Here is a 23,609-nt window from a genome sequence, read left to right on the forward strand (position 1 = left end):
CTCTCTCTCTCTTCTGGCTGTTGGTGCCTCATCGTCGACTTCGCCGGTGGATTCGGCCTCTCCCTCTGTCTAGTTTGCACGTCGTCATATCTCTCTCTCTCTCTCTCTCTCTCTCTCTCTCTCTCTCTCTCTCTCTCTCTCTCTCTCTCACACACAGTTTTTGTTTTTCCTCCCACCTGTGTAAATGCTGACTTAACCTGACTTGGCTTGAACTGGACTACAATATATTGAGTGGAGTTTCTAATGTTTTGCTAATCCCATTTACAGACACAAGGGGGATGAGAATATTAGAAATTAATGTTAATATAACTGGGTCCAGTACAACACCACTATTTACAGTGACTTCAATAATAAACATATAGTTGAATTAAGCCCTCTGGGACAGCATTGACAAAAGATCTTCTTAAATGTGGAATAAGTGGCCAGATTCAGTTCCAGATTTCACCACATCAACAGGATCCTGATACTGAGGCCAGAATATCTGCCTGCTATATGATTAGCATTGTATGTCATTACAGAGTGTTTCTAGTAAATTAACTTTATCAGAATGAAAGAGGAACGGGAAATAAAAATGGATTCTTGGAAACAGACTAGACTTTAAATAGTCCATTTCAGCCGTAGGAGAGGTATTTCATAATGCTCTGATAGAGCACTCTGAAGATACTTAGACATGTGACCTTGAGCTGGGAAATGAACCACCAACCCTGCAAGTAATGCATGACCTGACCTACAAGCTAAAAACATTCATACTCCTCCATAAAAATGTGATTCACGTGCCGTCATGATAAGAAAAGTTAACACGTTAACACATTGCTGTCAAAGCAGGATGTCATCGTATGCATGTAAATGCTCCCTCTTATGTTTGTGACACAATAAATGGTAATATTATTATATGTTGTATAATGACAACTTTTCATCAGCTTCTCTCCATCTAAATGAATAGCATTTTAGCAGTGATGTAGTGGAATTTGCAGCCCTGACAAGACAGCCACTGACAATAATAGCCGGTCCCTGAACTAATGAGCCGGTGACTCAGTCTAAACTCCTCAGACCGAAGTGTTGAGAGAAGCTGTTCAATGTTTCTGAGACCCAGGGGATGATGGAGGGAGATTGTAACACAGGACATGTTCTCTCTCCCTGCAGCTCAGACAGTAATTGCCTGTTTGTTCAAAGCTAATGATGGTTATCCAAGCGTCTCACAGGAGCAATGATTTCACCAACAACTCAGTGCTTTCCTGTTGCTCCACCATATTATGAATAATAATTAGAGTCTGAAAGTAACAGTTACAAGTATTTGTGCTCTGATTGCAAACATTTCGATCTGCGCTCACGATTGTCCTCTTGCCAGACAGCTTGAAATAGCAGCATTGTTCATAAAAAAAGAACGAAACAGGTGTGAATTTGAATTGAAATGTAGTGTCTCATCTTTGAAGAGTACCCCAGCTGTTAAACTAACCTCTGCAGCCATCTTTCAATGGGTCTGTCCTCGCCATTTTCAGGAGGTACAGTTGTGTTGGTGCCACAGAGCCTCAGCTGCCCAGTGCTGCTACGAACAACACTACCCGAACCTGAGTCTGTACCTGCTTGCCTGCCTATACCTTTAATCTGCCACAACCGTGTTAACCTGTGGATTCTCAGATTCGTTGCCTTTGCCTGTCAGCATTTATCTGTTGATTTCACCGTCACCCTTTGACATCATTAGGATTCATCATGAGTGTCTCTATGAAATTCCACAGTAGATATTTTAGTCAGGACCAAAGAGGTGGACTGATCGACTGAAACTGGCATCCCTGTAGCAATGGTGGTCAAGTGGAATAATAGACATGGTTTGTCTCATTAATATAAGCAGACCAGCTATCATGCGTATTTAATTGATTTTTACAGTTACCCATGAGCATGAGCAAATCACGAGCAATCAAGAGTGTTTCCAATTATAGGATTTATTTAGAAAATTTCACTGTAATTTGCCAAAACTCAGTCAGCAGTAGGTTACAATGGGCATTGGACATTCGGTCTGCATGACTGAAGTATGAAAAAATATATTTTCAATGCTTAACAGCAAATTCTGTTTCCATACAGACTTTTACCAACATCGATCCACAGACCTTTTGTTAGGAACTACTTATCTCTACGCAAAGGGAAGAAACTGTTCATAACAAGGGGTGTGGATGTGAGTAACTGTGTCATTATATAAAGCATGTAACTGTTGAATTGAAATTTCTGGTGCTTTAAATTACTCAAACCAAATGCTGGAGTTCCACTGTGTTGAAGTGACCTCAGCAAATCCAAACTATCGGTATGGATACTTCAAATTCTGGATAAGAGGGAAAACCTTTCATTGCCTTTTGGAGTGAACTCTCCCTTACATTCATGATTGTGAAAGTGCAGCCAGTTTTAATTTATTCAAAACTTTGTGTAGTCTGTTTGCAGTGTTATTCTTCGGCTTTCTATACAACAATCATGCCAGAGACAGAGGTTATATAATGTTACTGAGGTCATATGAAGTATGAGGTACAGTGTGTGTGTGTGTGTGTGTGTGTGTGTGTGTGTGTGGATAGATGGCTGAAACATTTCACAACATCTCTGCCAAACATGGATTCTCTTGGTATGAGTCAGAAAGGATGCCTTCAGCTGTGCTTCTCTCACTTACTGTCTCTCCCACTTTTATTTTTCAGACACATTCACACACACATTTCCGTACACACCCTCAGCGTTAAACACGTCGCGCACGGCAGACTGTGAATTCCTGAATGCCGCTGCCAAACTACACTCCTGGCCATCAGCCGGCCCGTGTTTGCATCATCCTCTCTGGAACTGCCTTACTTTCATAAGGTTTATATGACACACAGCTGCCCCAGTAGCACAGTCGCCGGCTTATTCTCCAAAAAACTCCAGACTGTTTACAGAGATTGTTTCTTTCCCAGCCAAAAGTTGCAGAGCACCAGCTGCACCACTGCCACTTGGTAAATGTTTACGCTCTCTGTTTAGCTTTACAAATTAAAGTTTTTTTTGAACGAAAGATAGCGGACTTTGAACGTTATAAATGTGCAATACGCTAAAGGCAACGAAATAAGGCAAACCGAGATGAATGAGTGTATCTGTTGGACGTGAGCCAAAATAAATATATGAAAGGCAAATCCACTTCCATATTTTTTTTTTTTTTTTTTTTTATGGATGCAGGACTTTTATTTCTCTGTTGACTCACTCGCCACAGGAATCTCCAATCAGGCTGAACTTATCAAGCGTGAAAAACCATTTGAAAGGGGGACTGAGAGGGACAGAAGAAAACAAGAAGGTTCTTTCTCTTTCTCCTGCTTGCAGAGCTCATTATTCCTCAAGCTCCCCTCGGTCTGAAATGCACCCCCTTCCTCTAAATTACTTCACTTTCTTAGTTCCCGCCTCACCTCCCCACAAGCCCACACTGTGTGAGTGACTAACCCTAGTTTTTCTCTACCATAGCACCGCCTCCACTCTCTCACTGGCTCTTTTATTCCCTCATCCCCGCCACTGCCGCTGCTCCCTCCTTTCCTTTCTCCTCCCCTCTCCTCTTTCCTCTCCTCTTTTTTGCTGGTTGCTCACACCAACCAGCTCACAGCCAAAGAGCTCCTCTGTCCCTCTCACACTGATCGAGCTTTAAACCAGACTTTTCCCCCGAAAAACTGAGACATTACTCCAAAGGAAGTTATTGCTCAAGTCTAAAGGTACAGAAACAACTTCTATTGTAGTACTTTTACCATTTAATATGTCTGCCAACTGCTTCTGTGTGCATCTACATGTGTGTGAGCGTGATATCTGTGAATCAGTATCAGTATAACCATTAGACTCTAACTGTACACGTGTGTTGTAGTTACTGGAGTGTACGTAGGAGGAAGTCTGCATGCCTTCACAGTTCTGGTTGCGACACGTGTGGTTTTCACTCATTGAGTGAAGCATTCGGCAGGATTGACAGAAGTATTTTAGGTTTTTAAAGCACTTTTGGGGGGCTGCATGTCTGTCACTACTGTACACTTTCTACATATGAGGGTCAGTATCTGTCAAAGAAGTTAGAAGAAGACAATAATAAAGCCACTTTGTATGTGCTATATATCGTACGACAATGGTAAAGTTATGAATCTTTATTATCTGACAGAACCAAGAGTCTGTCATTTGTCTTTGTGCTCAAATATCTAACGCTAACTCTTTACAACATGTCCTTCGCTGTCAACCAGGACACTTGTAACCAAAGGAGAGGTGTGACACACAGGAAGAGGAGCAACAGGTAACAAGTGAATCAGCAGCACCTTTACAATCTTCCCGCCACTGTTGAGAGGAGTTCAAGTTCCTGCACGTTTATAACAGAAGAACTGACGATTCCAGCACCAGCTATGACTCAGAGCAACAGGGAGAACACACAGAGGACCCGGAGCGGTCTGCACCAGATCCGAGCCGGGATCCAGTCGCGATCGCTGCTGGCCAAGAAGAGAGTGGAGAACATCACGAAGGATGACGTGAAAGGATTCTTCATAAGAAATGCCTTTGTGCTCTTTACCATCGCTGCTGTCATTATTGGTAAGTGAAAAAACACGCTGAACTCTATTGGTAATTTAATTGATTTAAAACTGGAGATCACAGGAAGGGGCATCGTTTGTTCCTCTCCTCTCCATCTATCACCGCTCTGCACCCCTCCATTCAAACTTGTAAAGAAGAAGGCACCAGATTTTCTGCGTCACCCCAACAATCCATCAATCTGGTGTGACTAAGACCCCTGTAGCTGGACGGAAGCAGGAAAAGAATTGAAACAAAGTCACCGGAGCAGAGAACAGAGGGAACTCAGATGAACTTAGCAGGCTGGCCTTTATCTGACCCTGTAGCTGACCCTTGACTTGTTGCCATTAACCTCTGAATCTGACTCGGTTGGAAGTGAGCCAGGCCCACCCACCTCCTGAACATCTGCAGCCCTGCTAGAATTACACTATGCCATGACAAACATTTGACTGATTGTTAAATTTGGCCTGTTTTTCAAGCTGCTGGGTCAGCCACCTGTGTCTTTTGGGGGATTAGTGCTGCAGTGGACAAGCAGCTCGTCGAGAGAATAGATTCACTGACGCTGAAAGAAGAAACATTTCTGCACACATTTTCAGCAGAAGTGACGGTCATTGCTCAAAGTGAATCTGTTCCCCTGGTCCCTGTCAAAGCAGCAGGAAATGCAAATGTTTGCTTGTTTCATCATCAATATGAGCATTCCCGGCAATGATCATGTAATCACATGCTTTAACCTTTCACTGTAAAGCTCCACCTCTTGTGCATCATTCCCAACAAAGTATGAGTCCACCGTGTTTTATTTGTGAACTCAAGACTCGTTTTCTCAGGAGGCCACAAGGCAGTGAACTGATAAAAAGATGTTTCAGCTTTCAGGTGTTATTTTGGGACCCTGAAACTTGCCAGTATCAGTATGGTGATATCCATTCATAAATGAACCACATTTTGCAGAGCTATGATTATATTATCTACCTACAGGTGTCAAATCTGGGACTCTCTCAAGGTTTTGTCAGGTTAACCCTTTCTTCCACATCTCCTCTTCACTGTAGGCATAATCCTGGGATTTTCCCTGCGGCCTTATAACATGTCTTACCGTGACGTGAAGTTCTTCTCTTTCCCCGGAGAGCTGCTGATGAGAATGCTTCAGATGCTCGTGCTTCCCCTGCTGGTTTCCAGTCTCATCACAGGTATGAACATCAGGCCATCAGGACACAAAAGGCTGCAGATGCAATTAGTTAATTCACCTCTTACTCAGATACAGATTTTGACACAATGGTATTCTTAGCTTTCTTTTTTTTCACAAAAGTTCTTTTCTCTTTGGAAATGATTTACTTATTGCATTAATAATCTGAACAAATAGGCGTGAGCTGTACACACCCAATGTTTACACACAGCACTCCCACATGGTTGTAACCGTACCGTAAATTAACTGTTCAGTTGTCGTTGGTTATTTTTAGTTCAAATGTACCTCAGATATCTAAAATAAGCACAACCAGCTGACACTGACAGTTCACGTCTGTGTGACATTGTCTTGTTCTAAATTTATATCAAACAACTTAGTCACCACACACAGCACTGCTGCATCTCCTAATATCACAAGAAGCCCAAACATTTTTTCTTGCGTGCTCATTTGCAGAACGTCTGTATGTCTGAGTGCTCAACGTGCCTCCACAGCTGTCTTCATGTTAAGCCCGACCCCTCCACTTTCTGCTGCTATGCCCCCTAAAACTGTATCTCATTCAGGCTGAAGAGAAGGTAGTGCACAGCATCAGTTATGGAAGAAGTAGGACCTCTCTCTGACTCTTTTTGACTGCTTTGCAGGTAGCACGTGCTTTCTGTGTCAAACGTTCATAGCAGTGACGGTGTTGTTTGTTGACTCCATGGATCAACATGTACATCATGAGTGGCAGAGTGAGACATCGGTTTGTTCAGCCGACACTGTTTGTTAGCTTTGGGCCTAGTGGCGGACGAGGTTAGGATGATCTCATGAGCAACAGAGAGACAGATATGCTCTGGACTTACAGTGCTGCTCTCAGTCACATGCTTGACCCATGTTGTAATGGTCTCGATCTTGATACAACACAAGCAAAGAAGTCCCAGCTTCATAATGTTTTAATTAAAAAAGCAATTCAGAATTTGTGAACTGGATTCGTTTGCCGTTAGAATATCTTGTGTTCTCTGTGGCTCAAATGTATTTCCGAAAAATGCAAACATATGACACCAAGGTTTTCTCTTCAAATCCAGGGATGTAGTGATTTCATTCGTCACTGTTGATATGGTTCAGAAATCGAGTCAGTCACGCAGGGATGTTTTCTCCCAAAGGCCTGTGGGCCTGTCTGTTACTGAGCACAGCCTCTGCTCATCATGGACATACAAGTATAGAGAGAGATGTGGAACATGTGAGTTTCCAAAAACACTGGTCAGCAGAGGTGACTGGGAAACATAGGCGGGACATGCTGAGACCAAACGTCCAGTGTCTGAGCAGTGATTGACAGGGCAAGAAGCCAGTCCCCTGACGAGATGAGAGGGACACGCTGTCCGATAATAACTTGCTTTGTGCTGCAGTGAGGCGTAACATCAGCATCCTCTGACATCATGTCACATGACCGCAGCTACAACATGTGGAAACCAACAAAGAGTGCTGTTCTGCAGCTAAGTCATCTGTCACACAGCGCCTCTCTCGTGTGCGTGTGTGTGTATGTGCCCTTATCAAAGTCATCAGACATAATGTCATTAGACTAGAACATGTCAGTTACTATATTACTACTGCTGCTAATTGTTTGTACCATCTTGATATGACTATTTTCTGTTTGAGTAGTTTGATTGTGCAGTTTGATGTGGACACACCATGACGACACGATAATAACGTGCTTATGTTGTGCATTTTTTGTGAAGCAGTGCTAGTTTGAACCGACTTTATCTCCATCAGCCTCAAAGGTAGCGTGCCACTACCAAGAATAAAGCCAATAGTAGTGCAAAGAAAACACATTCAAGCACAGTAAATGTACCAAATGTACTTCACATTTAGCAAAGCTCCAAAATGCAGATGATAAAAATATTGGAAAATATAAGGTGAAAATCAAATCAGGTTTTCTGTGTAGAACTGAAACTCGTTCGTCCTTTGAAGGACAGTTGATTATCCACTGCTGCCTCCTCTTTACTGTGAAACCTGTGTGTCACAGTGTGTCGCAGGTGAGGAGGTCACACCCATCATTGTTCTCCTAACTGCAAAGTTGATTGGACTTCCTTACTGACAAGAAAGGATGCACATTTAATTAAATTAATCTTTAAATTATTAAAATATTTTAGCTCTTATTCTATCTTCTCTTATTGCAACAAGGAAATCTACAAAAATGTTTTGGAGCTGTGATCAGCAGTCTGTCAGACATTTAGTAGCGCAGAGGTCACAGTAATTACAGTAGCTGCAAAACATAACTGTTTCACCAAAGCACACACACATACACACACCTGCACATGCTGCCATGCTACAACTCAGAGTCTTTGAGGAATTTTGACTTTCAAAACAAACAGGAGAATCAAGAGTTTATTAGATTATTAGATTTGCTTCACCGAATCCATTTTTTTGGCCAGTATGTCACACAGCAACATTCTGAACATCTGTAACACAGCTGTAGACCTCCAGATTTTGAATATTGTGACTCATCGTATGTTATTGGAAGTCACTTTCTGTTTCCAGTTTGTCAGATTTCTGATGAGACTATGAGCTCTGCTGGAAAGTGATTCAAGAGGCCTTATTTTACTTTAGAGGACAACATCTTCTTTAAATCTTGAAGAGCATTTTAACAGACCTTAGCTGTATGTTTATCTGTGTGTGTATTCCCACAGCATACTGCAGGCTGGACTCACCACCTTTCCTATTAGAACTGATGTCCTGTGGCCTAAATGTACTTGCTGTAAGCACTATTTCTTCAGCAGTGATTGCTTGACACACATGACTTAGAGCACTGCTTTGAGCTATTTCATAGGATGAGAGCATCAGAGCTCCTATGGCTTCTTTCCTGTAAACACGTGGCCCCTGAGCAAACTGTCATGCTCCCAAGGATGAATTGTGCTTTTATGTGAAATGGGCTGTCCCAGTTGAAAGGGACATGACTCTGAAATTTGAAGCTGTCTAAAAGTGAGGTTAAATGGGGGATAAAGTCTGAGCAGAGTCCAGAAGGACCCTGAAAGGTAGGAAATGAAAGAAAGCATAATAAACCAAGTATCCAGGATTATGAGAAATATGTGTTTCAGTGAGAGATTGAGAAAGAGAGAGAGAGAGAGCAGAAAACTGTAACCCGTCATTGATCTTCATCCATAACCACATTTTTTTCTCACTCATACAAACACGCTTCAGATTACCCATTCAATGTGTGTTTGCTGCAAAACCCACAATGTCTTCAGGCATTTCATTAAGAGAGCGGAGAGTCCACCACGGAGTATTTATAGAGCCAGAAGTGCTGGACAGGGAGAGGGGATGTGGTCAGTAAAAAGAGGAAAAGGAGGATGATTACGGGGGAGGTCGCTGGAAGGGGAGCTTGAATGTGGGGGGTGGGGGGGCGTTGAGGGGAAGACAGGAAAAGAATGTCAAGGAGGATGAAAACTGACAGTAAATAATTAGGCAGATTATTTGTGAATTTGTTAAATGAAGGCAGCAACATAAAGGTAGAAATAAAATATGAAGAAGTTATAAAACAAATGTTCAATAAATGTCAGCTTAAAGGTTCTAAATTTACAGACAAGATGTAAGAGTATGTAAGTCACTGTTAGTAAAATGTAAAGTAAACGTTCTCCCTCAGTAAAATCCGCCCTTGCAGCATTAAATCACTGTGTAGTCACACGTTATTGGATGTGGTCCAGGTGGAGCTAGTTCTACCATATACTATGATCTTACCATATGTGCATGTAATACCTTATTCAAATGGGTCAGGATCTAAAATCACGTCTAGCTTCACAGAATCTCAGAGAAAGCATTGCATCCAGGGCAGAGATGCAGTGGAGTAGAAATATAAAGTCTTGCAAGGGAAAGTGTCTCAAAACTGGACTGGCACTAGCAAAGAATGGCACAAAAATCCTGCAAATGACTTCTAAATTTAATGACACTCATCTAATCATGAAATGCTTGTTCTGGGAACCTGCAGTAAAAACAAACAAACAAAACAAAACAAAATAATTAGCAATTTGGGCTAAAAGTTCTAATCTAAAGTGCTAATCTGTGTGCTATCCTGTAACTATTTTCATTTTTTTCCATTCATTTTTTTCATTCATTTATTTATTTTTTTGATGAAATGTCGGAAAACAGTGAAGAAATGCAGGTCACAACATCCTACAGCATCCTAGAGTCAGGTGTTCAGATTGCTTCTTTGATCACCAGCACTCCAGAATCCAGAGATATTCAGGATGGCATCATACAATCATATTAATTTTCAGTAAAATGTATTCAGACAGACGTGGAGATATTTACTGACTGAAGTCTTTTAGAACTGTGGAGTCGGTCTTTGCCCAGCATCAGTGGATGTTAATTGCCCTCTGGACAGACCTCTTGCAGTTGCTATATCCTGCGCCCCCCAAAGTACGTCTGCTTTTGTGTTTGATGAACATTCCCCATAAGAGAAAGAAAGTCATTCTCCCTGCTCTCCTTCAATCTGGGTTCTTTTGAAAGGATGGAATTGGTGAGGCTGTGTCCGATGTTGCCTGGACAACAAGCTGGGGATCATTGTGTGCGTGCGGGGCTGACTAAGTCAACAAGTTTTCCCAGGGCTGTCAGAAAAGGAATAGGAGGAGAGCAGAGAAGCGGGGGAGGTGGTTGGGGAGAAAAGGGTGGCAATGAAAGAGGATTGCAGCAATAAGATCAGCGTGCAAGAAAAAAGAAGAGGGAGGCCAGGAGGGGTGGTAGAGAGAAGGAGGTGAAGAATTCAGGAGAGGAGAATCAAGGTGGGAAGGATGAGGAGGGGAGGAAGAGGATCAAAAAGAACTGGATAAAAGCCTAAGTCCTGGGCATGTTGAGACAAGAGGGACAGAGAGGGCCAAAGCGCACACACACACACACACACACACACACACACACACACACACACACACACACACACACACACACACGCACTTTGGCATACACAGTGTCAGGGTGTCACTTATGAAAGGAACACACATATCTCCCATCACACAAAGCCTGCTTCGCCTTGTCCAGCTCTGAATGAAGATAATGGCCATAATAGGAGCTGACACTTTGAAAATACAGCGCCACCGTCGTGCCTTTTGAGGCAGCTTGTCTGTTTCCAGTGGCTGCATTTCTTTTTACAACCATTATCCCTGCAAAGTCTGTTCAACACTATTGAAGCTGTGGAGGATGGTTTAGCTCTCGGGCAACAGTGTTTTTTTGTTTTCAGCAACAAGTTTGTCAATTCTTAAAACTATTTCTCTTCCAACCTGCAATCGATGTGTGGCTTTACGCAGGCCTGTAGAATGAAACTCCTCACATAGTGCTGGTTAAGTATAATTAAATTGTATCCAGCCCTCTTTGTAGGAATTCAAAGTTCACCCCACATAGCAGGGAGCAAAGTATTTCCTTGTCACTCAGTCATTATCTGTTTGTTCTGCATCATGCTGCATCACTTTTGTTCTGTATAACGTCAGGCTGTGCTGTGTTTTCACAGCTGCTTTCTGTGCATCGGCCTGAGCTTTACACGCCTCGCAGCACATGCAGCTTTCGCCACAGAGCACAGATACATCGTAGTTGCTTATATTTCTTCAGGAGACTAATATTCGGTTGAGGTCAGGCTGTTAGACTGTAACTGACATGTCTGTCTGCTCTTTGTGTTCACAACAAACTAACATCACACTTGAGGACATGCAGCACTGTTGTGTGATCAAATAAGTCAGCGATCTGCATGATCCCAACTCTGCTTTGGGGTGAAACCTTTTGGCTCCTGCAGCTATAATTTAGAATATATTATCTCCATATGAATATACAACTTCTGAAGCATTTAAATAGCGGATGAAGCCCTGGGTGCTGTACAGCAGGTGTTGTTTTTCCACTAGTAAAGGTCAGAGTCAGATTAAGTTTCTTGCTGCTCTTTGTTGTCACAGATAGTTAGGTAGATAATTCAGGTGGGTGTATTCCACCTGTAATTACGGCACACTTTCCCAGGCTAACTGCAAGGGACAGAGGTTAATGACACATTATTAACCTAATTCTGACATGATTGCATTATATGTGAATATTCCCTCACTCTCCTTATCTTGATGCGACTATATGTCTGCACCATTTGACTTTTTTTTTTTTTTTTTTTTTACTGTGCTAAGCAACATTTTGTGTGTTGCAGTTACTGCTCAGCGACTGCTCAGTAATTGGGCTAATTTACATGATGCCATGGAGCTGCCTCTTGCACTACATGCTTACAGCACTGCTGCTCCCTCTACAGGGAGCCCCTGCTTAAAACGCCTACAGCATGAAAGACCATCCATGCTTCTGATAACATGAGTAAGAGTGCAGGCACCAGGGGATCAATACTTGTTTGAGAAACTCTTTGGAGGATAAACTCTGTGGTGCTGATATGCATTATCATCATGATAATGTATGTCCTTCTCAGGTATGGCTGCTCTGGACGGCCGTGCTTCCGGTAAAATGGGTATGAGGGCAGTGATCTACTATACCACCACCACCGTCATCGCTGTGATCATCGGTATCATCATGGTGGTCATTATTCACCCTGGAAAAGGATCCAAGGATGAGTTCCAGAAGCCGCAGAAGATAGAGCAGATCAGCCCTGCTGATGCCTTCCTGGACCTTATCAGGTACCTACACACATTTATGAGCCTGGAACAAAATACACTCACACAGGCGCTCCAGTACACTGACTCTGTCCACAAAAATTTGAATTATAATCCCTCATTTATTGCCCCGTTTGCTTCCCTTTATTGCCCCTTACATTCAGATGGAAGAGCAAATATTTCAACCACAGCATGTAGTTTGTCAGTTTTTAAACCATATACATTTATAATTTCAAACAATGTGCTAACACGTACCGCTTTGTTGTGTTCTGCAGAAACATGTTTCCTCCTAACATTGTGGAGGCTTGCACCAAACAGGTAACTCTCAAACCACATCCTCTCTCTTTCCTCATCCTGTAGTTGCATGAAATGTTTTATTCCTTAATTATCTCATTTTAGCATATTATCGTCACTGCCTGAGTGCACATTTAGATTTGTTTAAAGCCTTTCCAGGACAGGGTTTCTATTACATGTGTTTTTGTTTATATGCTCACATTGCCTTTGTCATTCATGTGGACTCTTGGCTGCTCACTAGAGATCTCTGTTACACTGGAAATTAACTTTATACTATCAGCAATTAAAACTAAATCTGCCATCTATATGAAAACACGTCAGATGTAATGTCTATAAACTAGTTATCTCAATCTCTGCCCATAGATCCAACATTAATATTGCCATAAGACGTTTTGCGGTATCATTTCAGACAGAGATCGAACGATCCAATCATTGACTGCCTGTGCTTACATGTGACACAGCTGAGTCGTTAACGAGGGCCTTTCAGTGCCACTTTCACTTCCTCATTCCACCACATTTTAGGCAGATGGAGGTGCCCTGGCAGCATTGTCACATTTTGCATAGCAGATGGTAAAGCAGGAACTTGAAAGCACAGATAAATAACTGCATTCTGAAATTCTGAATGTGCATTTTATTTTAAGGTGCTGAAATTTAACATGTAATAGAATCTTTAATGACCCTGAATCTCAAATGTTTTTTCTGGAATAAAAGTATTTATAAAATCTTATTGCCTCAGGGATCAATCACTATTTAACCCATCCTCTTTCTTTTTAAAACCCAGTTCAAGACGCAGTATGGCAAGAGAGTAGTCCATGTGACGATGACAGTGAACGACACGGTATTCACACTTAATGACAGCCAGCAGATAACCCGTGAGGAGATGATCCCAGTGCCCGGGTCGGTTGATGGGATCAATGCTCTCGGCCTGGTGGTGTTCTCCATATGTTTTGGTCTGATCATCGGGAGCATGAGGGAGCAGGGACAACCCCTCAAGGACTTCTTTGACTGTCTCAATGAAGCCATCATGAGGCTGGTAGCCATAATCATGTGGTGAGTACCAGAAGAGACGAATGGATGAAGTGTTGGACCTTTCAATTGGAAATTCACAATATCACTCATCGATCCTCAGGTACGCCCCGATTGGTATTCTGTTCCTAATTGCTGGTAAGATTGTGGAGATGGAGGACATTTCAGTCATGGGTGGCCAGCTGGGAATGTACACAGTTACTGTCATTTGTGGGCTGCTCGTCCACGCCATCGTTGTCCTGCCAACACTCTACTTCGTAATCACCAGGAAGAACCCCTTTGTTTTCATCGGTGGGCTGTTGCAGGCACTCATCACTGCTCTGGGAACATCCTCTAGGTATGTGATTGGGTTCAAAACCTCACAGACTGACAAGAAAATTCAAGGTCAAGGTAACTGTTGTGTGCAGGGGAATGACATTGCTTTGCTTCACAGAAACAGTTACAAGAGAAACATGTACAAAAGACCATGAAATACACTTCCATATATTAAACAGTTAAAGTAACCCAAAGGCAAGATTCTAGTTTATGCTTATTAAATAAAATACAGTCTTCCCACTCCTTCTCATCCTGCCCTCTCTCCTTCTATCCTCACTCAGTTCTGCCACATTGCCCATCACTTTCAAATGCCTGGAAGAAAACAACAAGGTGGACAAGCGCGTGACACGCTTCGTGCTCCCTGTTGGCGCCACCATAAACATGGACGGCACCGCTCTATATGAAGCCCTGGCAGCCATCTTTATCGCTCAGGTCAATGATTATGACCTCAACTTTGGACAAATTCTCACCATCAGGTATGCCATATACAGTGCGCCTGCATTTCAACGTTTTGCAGATCCATTAATAATGCCATCAGTGACTGAAGATGCATTCAGATCATTTACTTAAGTAAAAGTACTAATACCAATATAATACTGTGAAAATACTCTACTACAAGTCCTACATTCCCAACCTTACTTGAAGTAATAGATACTTTCAATAAAGTAATCAGCAAAATGTACCTAAAGTATAAAAAGTAAAAGTGCTCAATATGCAGAACAATGATGCCTGTCAGTATTTTACAGTAATATCTTACTATAGCTCATAGCCTTGCTGTCCTGTGAGAACCACATATCTCATGCAGCTCAGCCCTGTTTTCAGCCTGGAGACCATGCATTTCCCAGTTTATCCAATGGTTTATTTTGCTTGATAAATAGGAGAATTTCCTCAGCCAATGAAAGATCATTCAATCCTTCAAGTTTATCATAAAAAACGTAACGCAAAATCATCACCTTTGGAGACACGTGGTTTTCACTGGACAGAAGGATATGGAAAATTGTTATCTGAAGAGTAAGAGTAGAAAGTGCAATATTTGCCTCTGAGCTGTAGTGGGGTGGGGTAGAAGTATAAAGTTGCATATGATGAAAGTACTCATGTGAAGTACATGTAGCTCAAATTGTAGCAAAATCTAATTCAATATATTTTGGCTCGGCTTCTCTGAGAGTCAAATCAGTCTTTGGAGATTCAGGAGAATATTTCTACTACATTTGTCTTTCATTATGGCAAGAAATGCTTAACCTACGCATGTCCAAGCCTCAAAACCACAAGTGACAGCTATAATGACTTTCTAACCAACAGGCTCACTGTTTGACTAGGGACAGATGGGGAATAGTACAGCCAAGGGAATGAACTTAAGTGGACCTCCTCAACGCTACTACCAAAGAATGATTGAGAGGTCAATACTGGAACGTGTCTGTCACTGTTCCACTTCAAGGAAGAATTTCTGGACAATTCAAATCTCTCTCCGTTTGCCTTTTCTTGCACCCTTCCCATCAGTATCACAGCCACAGCAGCCAGTATCGGAGCAGCTGGAATCCCTCAGGCTGGACTGGTCACCATGGTCATTGTGCTAACGTCCGTAGGCCTGCCCACTGATGACATCAGCCTTATCATTGCAGTTGATTGGTTTCTGTAAGTATTGGCTCTGTGACGTCTTAGAAAACAACTCATTTGAAATCAATAAATGGCAGTGGAGAAGGCTTAATGACGAGGAAATGAAGTATCATGTGGTGGAAATTCAATGAAGTTCCAGCCAGGAGGATTTCATGGGCTTGAAAATGATCGAGCTGGTGTGCCGTACTCTCTTGGCTGGATTACAGGACAGCTTCCAGAGACACTCCCCTCACATTCCACGTCCCTCAATCCATCTGGTTTTTATTCAGTTGGCAGCCAATCCCCGTGCAACACTCCATTTCCTCCAATCTACTGGCTGTGTTTCATGTGGTTTGACGACTGCCTGCAGAGCCTGAAACCATGCCTGCAGTTTCTTAATGAATATTTTTTATGTACACACACTTACAAACACTCCAGGTGGATTGAATTAGCAGTTTGCCTCAGTGGCATTGATTATTTCATACTCTTGTCTTCTTTAATCTTTTTGTCTCTTGTCTGTCTTGTCTTTTTTTGGTTTTTATCGTCTTTTTGTTGTCTTCTCTTGTATTGCATTGTTTTGTTGTCAGCTTTCCTCCCATGCTTTGTCTTGTCCTCTCTCCTTTTGTTTTGTCCTATCTTGTTTTCTCTTGTCCTATCTTGTCGTGTTTTGTCTTCTCTTGTTTCGTTTTGGCTCGTGTTGTTCGTTTTTGCTTGTTTCTTCTTGCCTTCTCTTGTTGTATCTTGTCTGTTTTTGTCATGTCCTGCCTTCTCCTTTCCCTCCTGACCTCACCTGTTCCCTGTCTTTCCTCAGGGACCGATTGCGCACCACCACCAATGTCCTTGGAGACTCCATTGGTGCAGGTATAGTGGAACATCTGTCTCGCCATGAGTTGCAGAAAAAAGACCCCGAGGTTGGCAACTCAGTGGTGGAGGAGGCAGACAAGAAGCCATACCAGCTCATTTGCCAGGAGAATGAGTTTGAGAATGAGAGGCCTCCTGACAGCGAGACGAAGATGTAGGGACAAAAGTTTTGTAAGACCTCGTGTACATTCCTAGACACACCATTGTGCTGCATTGAACCACATTCTCAACTAAGTTCCTCTTAATTTGAAAGCCTTCCTCACACAAGATTGGAGGGATCAAATTAAATTTATCTACAGCTAGAATATATTTCAGCCAAGATGACTTCCTCTAATGAGTGTGAGGTGTGGACTTTCTTGACACACTGCACACTTGAAATGGTTCACTGTTGTATTGTTTTCTTCCTGAGAGTACTATATTTATCTGCCATAGGATGGCAGCTGTTTACTATTAAGAATGGACTACTCTAGAGCCCGGTGGTCCGGGGCCTGCATGCCATATCCCACTTCTCTCAAAACTGTGGTGACTAATCTCACCCACTAGAGGTCAGTATTGCTGTGAGTCTTAACACCGCAGCTGATTACAGTCCATACTGGTACAGACTTTTGCTGGCTTTAAAATTGTTGCTTTTGTCTCATTTGGGTGGTTTTGGTATTGACAGTGTAAGTGACATGGTGGTAAAAATCTGTCCAGAGACTGATGTGAGAAGTGCTGGATATTGGCTAACTACTTTGGGGACAAAGGGCTGTCTATTTACAGACTTCTGTACAGAGATCAGTGGCTTTATTTTCTATGATTTGATGTACAGATTCAACTGAACGGATGAATGATGTCATTTACTGTGAGACACACATACTTTTGTCCCCTAAATGTCTAAACCAGGAAGTACTATTGTTACGTAAACAAAGCTGTCCGAGCACCTTGGCAATTATTATTATTATTCTAAAAACTGACAAACCAAATTTTCAAGCCATTATACTTCAACCAAAAAAGGACCAAAATATATTCAAATTACTGTAGAATTTAATTAAATCATACCTACCCATGCGCAAAGCAAATTGCCAATCTTGACAATAATACAGCACTGTTTGATTTTATTTCTGATTAATTGTAAAGGTAATTGTGAGTCGATCCCTTACACAGGCCGTCTAACATGGGCATACAGCTAAACATTATTTGGTTGAAATGTTGAAGCATCAGTATGAAATATTTGTTTTAGTAAAATGGTAGTCAGGGATGTCTCATTTTCAACTTTCACTAGATGATACTCAAATCTTGTAAATTCTCAATTGAGCTTTCTTCAGATGTTAAAGTCTAACGTGAATGTCCTTTGATTTAATATGGATGCATGTTGTAAAGTCATGGATTTCACCATCTTTTATTTTATGTAGCTTGAATCTGTATTTGTTTTGTGTTGGAGCTAATTCAGTATATATAACAAATGTAGCATTTACATAGAAGTTGCTTTGTATAGAAGATTTTTCAGAATATACTGTTCCTGTATAGAGAAATGTAGATAAATTTGTACATTAATTGTAGAATCTAATTGTAAAGGGTTACTTGAGGATATTGCGTGTAAAGATGCTGTAACTCTTATCAAACCTAGTCACCAAATTAACAATCCCTCTAGCTGCTTTGGCAAATGCAAAACTGGCTGATTGAAAGGACCAAATGTTTTCCTTTATACTCTTAAGTAAATGGAATAGTTCCTTTGTTTACAGTTGCTGGTGTCTATCTTGATATGCCTGTTCTTCTAATGTTCCACACATGCACAACTGAAACAATAGTTGTACTTTTATCTTGCATGGGTTGTTTTTTTTTTTTTTTTAATAAAAAATGAAATCACTGTTTGGGTATTGATCATTTTATCGTGAACATCAGAGAGACAAAATATGTGATCTGTGAATTCTAAAATAAGCCTCGAGGACAGATATGTGTCAATGAGTCGATGTATTTGAATGTTTTAAATCCTCATTTAACCGTTTCCACATACTTCTTTGCAGGCGTTGTGATTAACTTTAAGCGTACAACACCTTTTATACAAGAAGTGCAGCTCAAAGTGCTTCACACATAGATAAGAGAGAGAATGAACATTAAAAACAGGGATAGAACATTAATGTAAAATAAGATGGAGAATAAAACCCTCTTCATAATAAACACAAAATACAAATAAGGATCAAAATAAGAAAACAAAAAAAAGACAGAAAATAAACAACACTGAATAGTAATACTAAGATGAAGTAAAAAATAGAGTACAAAATGCACAACTTCAAGTAAAATACAACACTTTAAAAGAACTATAACACTACATAAGTATGAGGCAAAGTCATAGCTAGTTAAAGGCGAAGCTGATGAGATATGTTTTTAGCTTTCTTTTAAAAATATTTCGAGAGCTGGCTTCCCTGATATCTCTATGTAATGTGTTCCAGAGCACCAACCACTTCCTTTTGGCTGTTGCTGGAAAACTCCAGTAAACCAGCAACACATCATTACAATGTTCTTCAAGGCAAATACTGACCAAGGGAGTTCACAGTGTAGCTTCGTCCTAGCCCATTAAGGGCTTTGGATATAAGGAGGAGGACCTTAGAAGCAGGAGGAGGCATTAGGGAGTAGCTGCCTGGGAATAATCCATATTCATACCAAAGGGCTGCCCAGAGGGATGAAGCGTACCGATACTGAGCAGCTTAGTGAGTGTAGGTGGAGGCAGTATCTTGCTGGAGGTAACATTAGTGGTTGTTGGTGCTTGAGGGTGGAGCAGTTCTCATTTTCCTCCACCAACCCTGACTTTCCTTTCTGGAATTGGTGCTTCAAACCAGGACCACCTGAGTCCAGCCTCTTTCATACTATTGTCTCACAATCAAACACAGCACTCTCTCTCAGATTGGCCACATTATTTAACAAATGCCGATGCTGACACCTTGAGGTCAAAAAATGACTTCATCGCCTTCAAAACATTTTGCTTTGCATCGACTGAAAGGCAGATGCACCTAACATGCAATGATCCTGATCTGTCTTTTATGCTGAGCAGATGAAGCACGTGTCATATTTTATACAATTTATCACACAATTTGAGATATTATATCATCTTACATGCTTGTTCTGACAGCTACTTGTCTCCTCAAATATTTTGATTTAATTTTAAACTTTAAGCTTAAAATATGTAAGTCCTTCACACAAGATCTCAAAATTGCCCCGACATAAAAATAGAAACCATAGGTATTAATGCCGCAGACCATGAGCCCATCTAGACACACATACACACAGTGGTGGAAAGTATGTAAGTACATTTACTCCAGAATTGTCCTTAAGTACAATTTAGAGATACTTGTACTCTTGTACTCTTGTACCAGTAATGTCATTTATTTATTTCCATTTTATGATACTCACATGTTCTGCTCCACTGCAGTTCATATAGTACTTTTAACTTCACTAGATTTATATGACTGCTAGTTACTAGTAGGATTGCAGTTTGAGATTTTATGGACAAAATATATGATGAGCTTTTAAAATCGCCTAGCATGTATTTATATAAACTGAAATGACAGTAATTACCTTCAACATAGCCTGCCAATACATCAAAATGCTGCTTGTTATGTTAATGCATCAATAATAAACCAATAATACAGTCACACTCTGAAAGGGGTCATTCTGCATGAGTGCTTTTCAGGATGTTGCTCATGAAACAGGACTTTCTCTTGCAAATGAATATCTTTTTAAAAGCAGGATTATTGCTTTAATTCTTCCACCACAGCCCACATAGACCTGACATAACAAACATAGTGTAATATGCATGTGAACTGCATAATTGTTTTAAAAATGTATGTTGATCGTTAAAATATTAGTATTTCGTGTAGTATTTTTATAGATAGTTGTGGTAATTCCATGGCCTGTTTCATCTCCAGAATGATGATTTGTTTGTATGCGTGGCCTGATAACGTGATTCTTTAGCCGTACACTTGTAGGCTGCTACAGCACAGGACCAGAGAAGGTAAACATGTCTTACAGCGCCGCCCTGCGGCCCGAACACGAGATGTTGCATGGCATTTTGTTTGGCGCCGATGGAGGGAGTCACTCCTGAGATCTTTGGTCAGTCAGACGGCAGAACTTCCGGTCGGCATTTTGTTCTACGAGAGGAGAGCCTCTTGATGATCGCAACAATCGTCATATTTCTCATTTATTGTCGAAATTGGCTGCACTCATTGTTTACGTCGGCGCAGACCGACTGAAACTCCGAAGAACGAATGTTTCCCCATGAATGTACGTTGAAACATTCACCCTTGAGTGACGGAAGAAGAACGAATCAGTCCGACCCGGATTATTGTTGATAGCTAGCAAGCTAGCTCACCAGCTAGCTGGCAAGCCAATCGAGTTCCTTCTGGAGGAGCTGCGAGAGAGAAGAAAGGGGGAGCTAGAGATACGGACACGGACACAAACCAAGCTAAAACATTCCCCTCCCTTTGAACGCAACATCCGAAGGTAAATATAATCACCCATCTATCTTTATTAACCAAACTTTTTAAATCGCGATTATTAACATTAACACTAATAAATGTTCTGCTGCACGACCACCTACGGCGTCGTTAATCGTTGACCGGGAGGTAACGGAAGCTAGCGAACTAGCCAGCCAAGCTAGCTAGGTGTGTTTTTGCTCCACCAAGGCGCACGGCCTCAACTGGATGTCATTTCGCGAGCCCGAGGATTGGGCCGTTGCCACGGTATTGGAGTCTCTGTCGTTGCCTTTACATCTACTCACATTAACCCATCGCATTTTCCCCGAACTCAGGGGAATTTCACTAACATTAATTAACCCCGAGTTGCGCTTCCTTGTATTATTTGAATTGCCGTCCCTTTATTTGAACGGGGGGCAGCGTTAGAAGCTAACTAACAACACTTAGAGCTAGTTAGCATAACTAGCTAGCTATTAAAACACGACTATTGTTGTTAGCGAATGTGAGGTAGATAGCGTTAGTAATCCTAGCTGCTATCGTGAGTGGTAAGACTAGCTTCGCGGTTAGCTCGAAAGATCCAGGCAGTCAACTTCTTGGCAGTGAAACGTTGTTGGTTTTGTTAGCGGGCAGCGGGCTGCAGCCTGGAATTCAGCTAACTGAGATAAACAGTTAAATTGATGCTAATATCAACTGCACGTTAGCAAAATGTTGGGTTGTAATTATTTTGTGCTATTTGACTCCTAACGCAGTGCTTTAGTTTGCTGGAGCCTTTGGCAGGGCTAATGTTGGTTGCTGCCGTGTTTTGAAATGTTTTGACTGACGACTGACTGAGCACAAGCTACGCTGCCTCGGCTGTAGTTACTTCACTCTAGGAGTTTACTAGACAGGTTAGTGTTGTTAGTGGAATCGTAGATTTTTTGCTTCTTGACCACAACAAATGCAGTTTGGTAGCTTTCTGCAGTTTGCAGACAGCGTACGGTGGCTGTTGGCTACTGGAGGATGCAGCCCCCCACTACTGCCGCCACCATCACAGTGCATCTGTTCCTTTGTGCTGCCTCCTGCCTGTCAGTCTCACAGCTGTCAGCCAAGCCCCAGTGCGTACTGAGGAAGAGCACATAAACCGAGCATGTTAACGTTACTGCTCCCTAATGTAATGTTTACAATATCCATCTGTTGATCGTATCGTACAGTTGTGTCGTGAAGAACCTGTTTCATGTATTTATTATTTGACCTCAGTGATCGGCTTGCGCTGAGGTCTGGTTGCAACCTTGTGTTTACAGATTTGCGTGTCCGGCAGAAGTTGCTGAACAAATACTACATTTCCTTAGAAGTCATTAAAAAAACGATTTCACGTAAGGGCAACAGTGCAGTGCACTTTTGCATTCTTGGTTTGAAGATTGTTTACCAGTAATGACTTGGTCATTGCAAATATGAAATGCATGTGTGACAGTGACTATTGTGATGATATCTGGCACTGTTTTGGGTTAGTTTTTTTTTTTTAGTTTAACTCTTGCAGACACAACTTCTTCTTTAACTTTCTGAAGAAGAATAAACACAGATGTGATGCAGAGCCATGTTCTCTTTCAACAGATATAAGGAGTAGGACTTTTTATCTGAAATGTCAGTGAGTCCACCCGAGACTGCACAGAATTCTTCAAAAAGGTATTATTATATTGGTTTGAGTCATTTGTCATTTTGCTGTCTTGTTGTTATTAATGATAACAGTATCTTTTTATTCTTAATTAAAGCAGCTGTTAATAACATGTTAATGCATTTTGGGCTAGTGCATGTAATCTCTTTGATTTTGATGGCTGTAATATATAAACACATTCATATTAATGTGTCATGGGGAGTAAAGAAGATAAGAGAGCCCTGCGCTGGCCTTCATTCGGCTTGTTGTAGCCATCACAGTTATCCATGAAGTGTGAGTTGCATTTAAATATTCTGAAAACTGCAGCTGACTTTTCCCTCTGCTATTCTTTGACCTCTTGTACAGTTTGAGGGGTCAAGGACATCTAATAAGCAAAGGGATTTAAGGCAAATTAAGTGCTACATAGGGGCCTAATTTGTGCAGATCTATCATAATAAGCTGTGAGCAAAGAGCCCCATGCTTTGAAATGAATGAAAGGGAATAGACTTCTATGGTAGTAACAAAAAGATTTACACCAGTTGACTACTCATTCAGTTTCGTAGTACTAGCAGTTAACTGTGTATAATAAGTAAATTGAATTGGAGAGAAAATAGAGGAATGTTTGTATATACTCACACATGGTATAACATCTACTCTATTACCAGGAATAGTCAGAGTGTCAAGGCTTATCCACTTGAGTACATTATCACTGGGGTTGTTTATTATTCAAATGTGTACATACTGGCAGCCGTATGATGCATGTGTACAGGCATACATTTTCCCAGCAAACCCCCTTCTTTCTTTTAACCTTATAAGCCAAATTTTAAAATGCAGAAATGCTAATACTGGGTTATTGAATTTACAGCAGTTTTACAGTATATCTCCTACACAGAGATTGCCTTGGTTTCCACTTTATTTTCAGCCACCTGATGTGTATACTGCATATCTCCTGTTAGGGAAATCTAAGTAACGTGACATGACATTTAAATGACTCATAACATACATCAGTCAGTATACTGAGGCTGAACTCGATGTGTATCAAAAATCACAAGTATTTAAAGATTGTATTCATGAATATATTGGACTCAGATAATTCCTTGTTGATTTGTTGCTACTTGCAGTATGTACCAGGATCATAACACAGCATGATTGAG

The 23,609-nt window shown here is 41.3% G+C and overlaps 2 protein-coding genes across 7 annotated transcripts in view; both read left to right on the forward strand.

Moving 5' to 3' along the window:
• The first annotated feature begins 3,577 nt into the window (after positions 1-3,577).
• slc1a3a (solute carrier family 1 member 3a) lies at positions 3,578-18,224 on the forward strand. Of its 3 annotated transcripts, XR_013077198.1 has the most exons (11): positions 3,578-3,701; positions 4,209-4,548; positions 5,568-5,705; positions 12,108-12,312; positions 12,564-12,606; positions 13,364-13,632; positions 13,712-13,945; positions 14,205-14,399; positions 15,421-15,555; positions 16,328-17,950; positions 17,984-18,224. XR_013077198.1 is itself a non-coding variant. In XM_076731262.1 (10 exons), exons 2-10 carry the CDS (start codon positions 4,365-4,367, stop codon positions 16,533-16,535), a joined length of 1,611 nt encoding a protein of 536 aa, XP_076587377.1. In that variant the 5' UTR covers positions 3,578-3,701; positions 4,209-4,364; the 3' UTR covers positions 16,536-18,224. The 3 variants fall into 3 exon arrangements, 2 of the variants coding, with proteins under 2 accessions (XP_076587377.1, XP_076587378.1); XM_076731262.1 differs by having other exon boundaries at positions 16,328-18,224; XM_076731263.1 differs by lacking the exons at positions 3,578-3,701; positions 4,209-4,548; positions 5,568-5,705 and adding an exon at positions 8,384-8,432 and having other exon boundaries at positions 16,328-18,224.
• Positions 18,225-20,466: 2,242 nt separating this feature from the next.
• The window catches only part of nipbla (NIPBL cohesin loading factor a), a 29,426-nt gene continuing 26,283 nt past the window's right edge, over positions 20,467-23,609 (forward strand). For 2 of the 4 annotated variants that reach the window (XM_076730210.1, XM_076730213.1), the window contains exons 1-2: positions 20,478-20,853; positions 22,416-22,487. The gene's annotated coding sequence lies outside the window, so the exon portion shown is untranslated. Of the gene's footprint in view, positions 20,854-22,415; positions 22,488-23,609 lie in introns of all 4 variants that reach the window. The other 2 variants (XM_076730211.1, XM_076730212.1) reach the window with 2 other exon arrangements.

The sequence above is a fragment of the Chaetodon auriga genome, chromosome 5 (genome assembly GCF_051107435.1).
Source record: "Chaetodon auriga isolate fChaAug3 chromosome 5, fChaAug3.hap1, whole genome shotgun sequence".
Taxonomy (NCBI): domain Eukaryota; kingdom Metazoa; phylum Chordata; class Actinopteri; order Chaetodontiformes; family Chaetodontidae; genus Chaetodon; species Chaetodon auriga.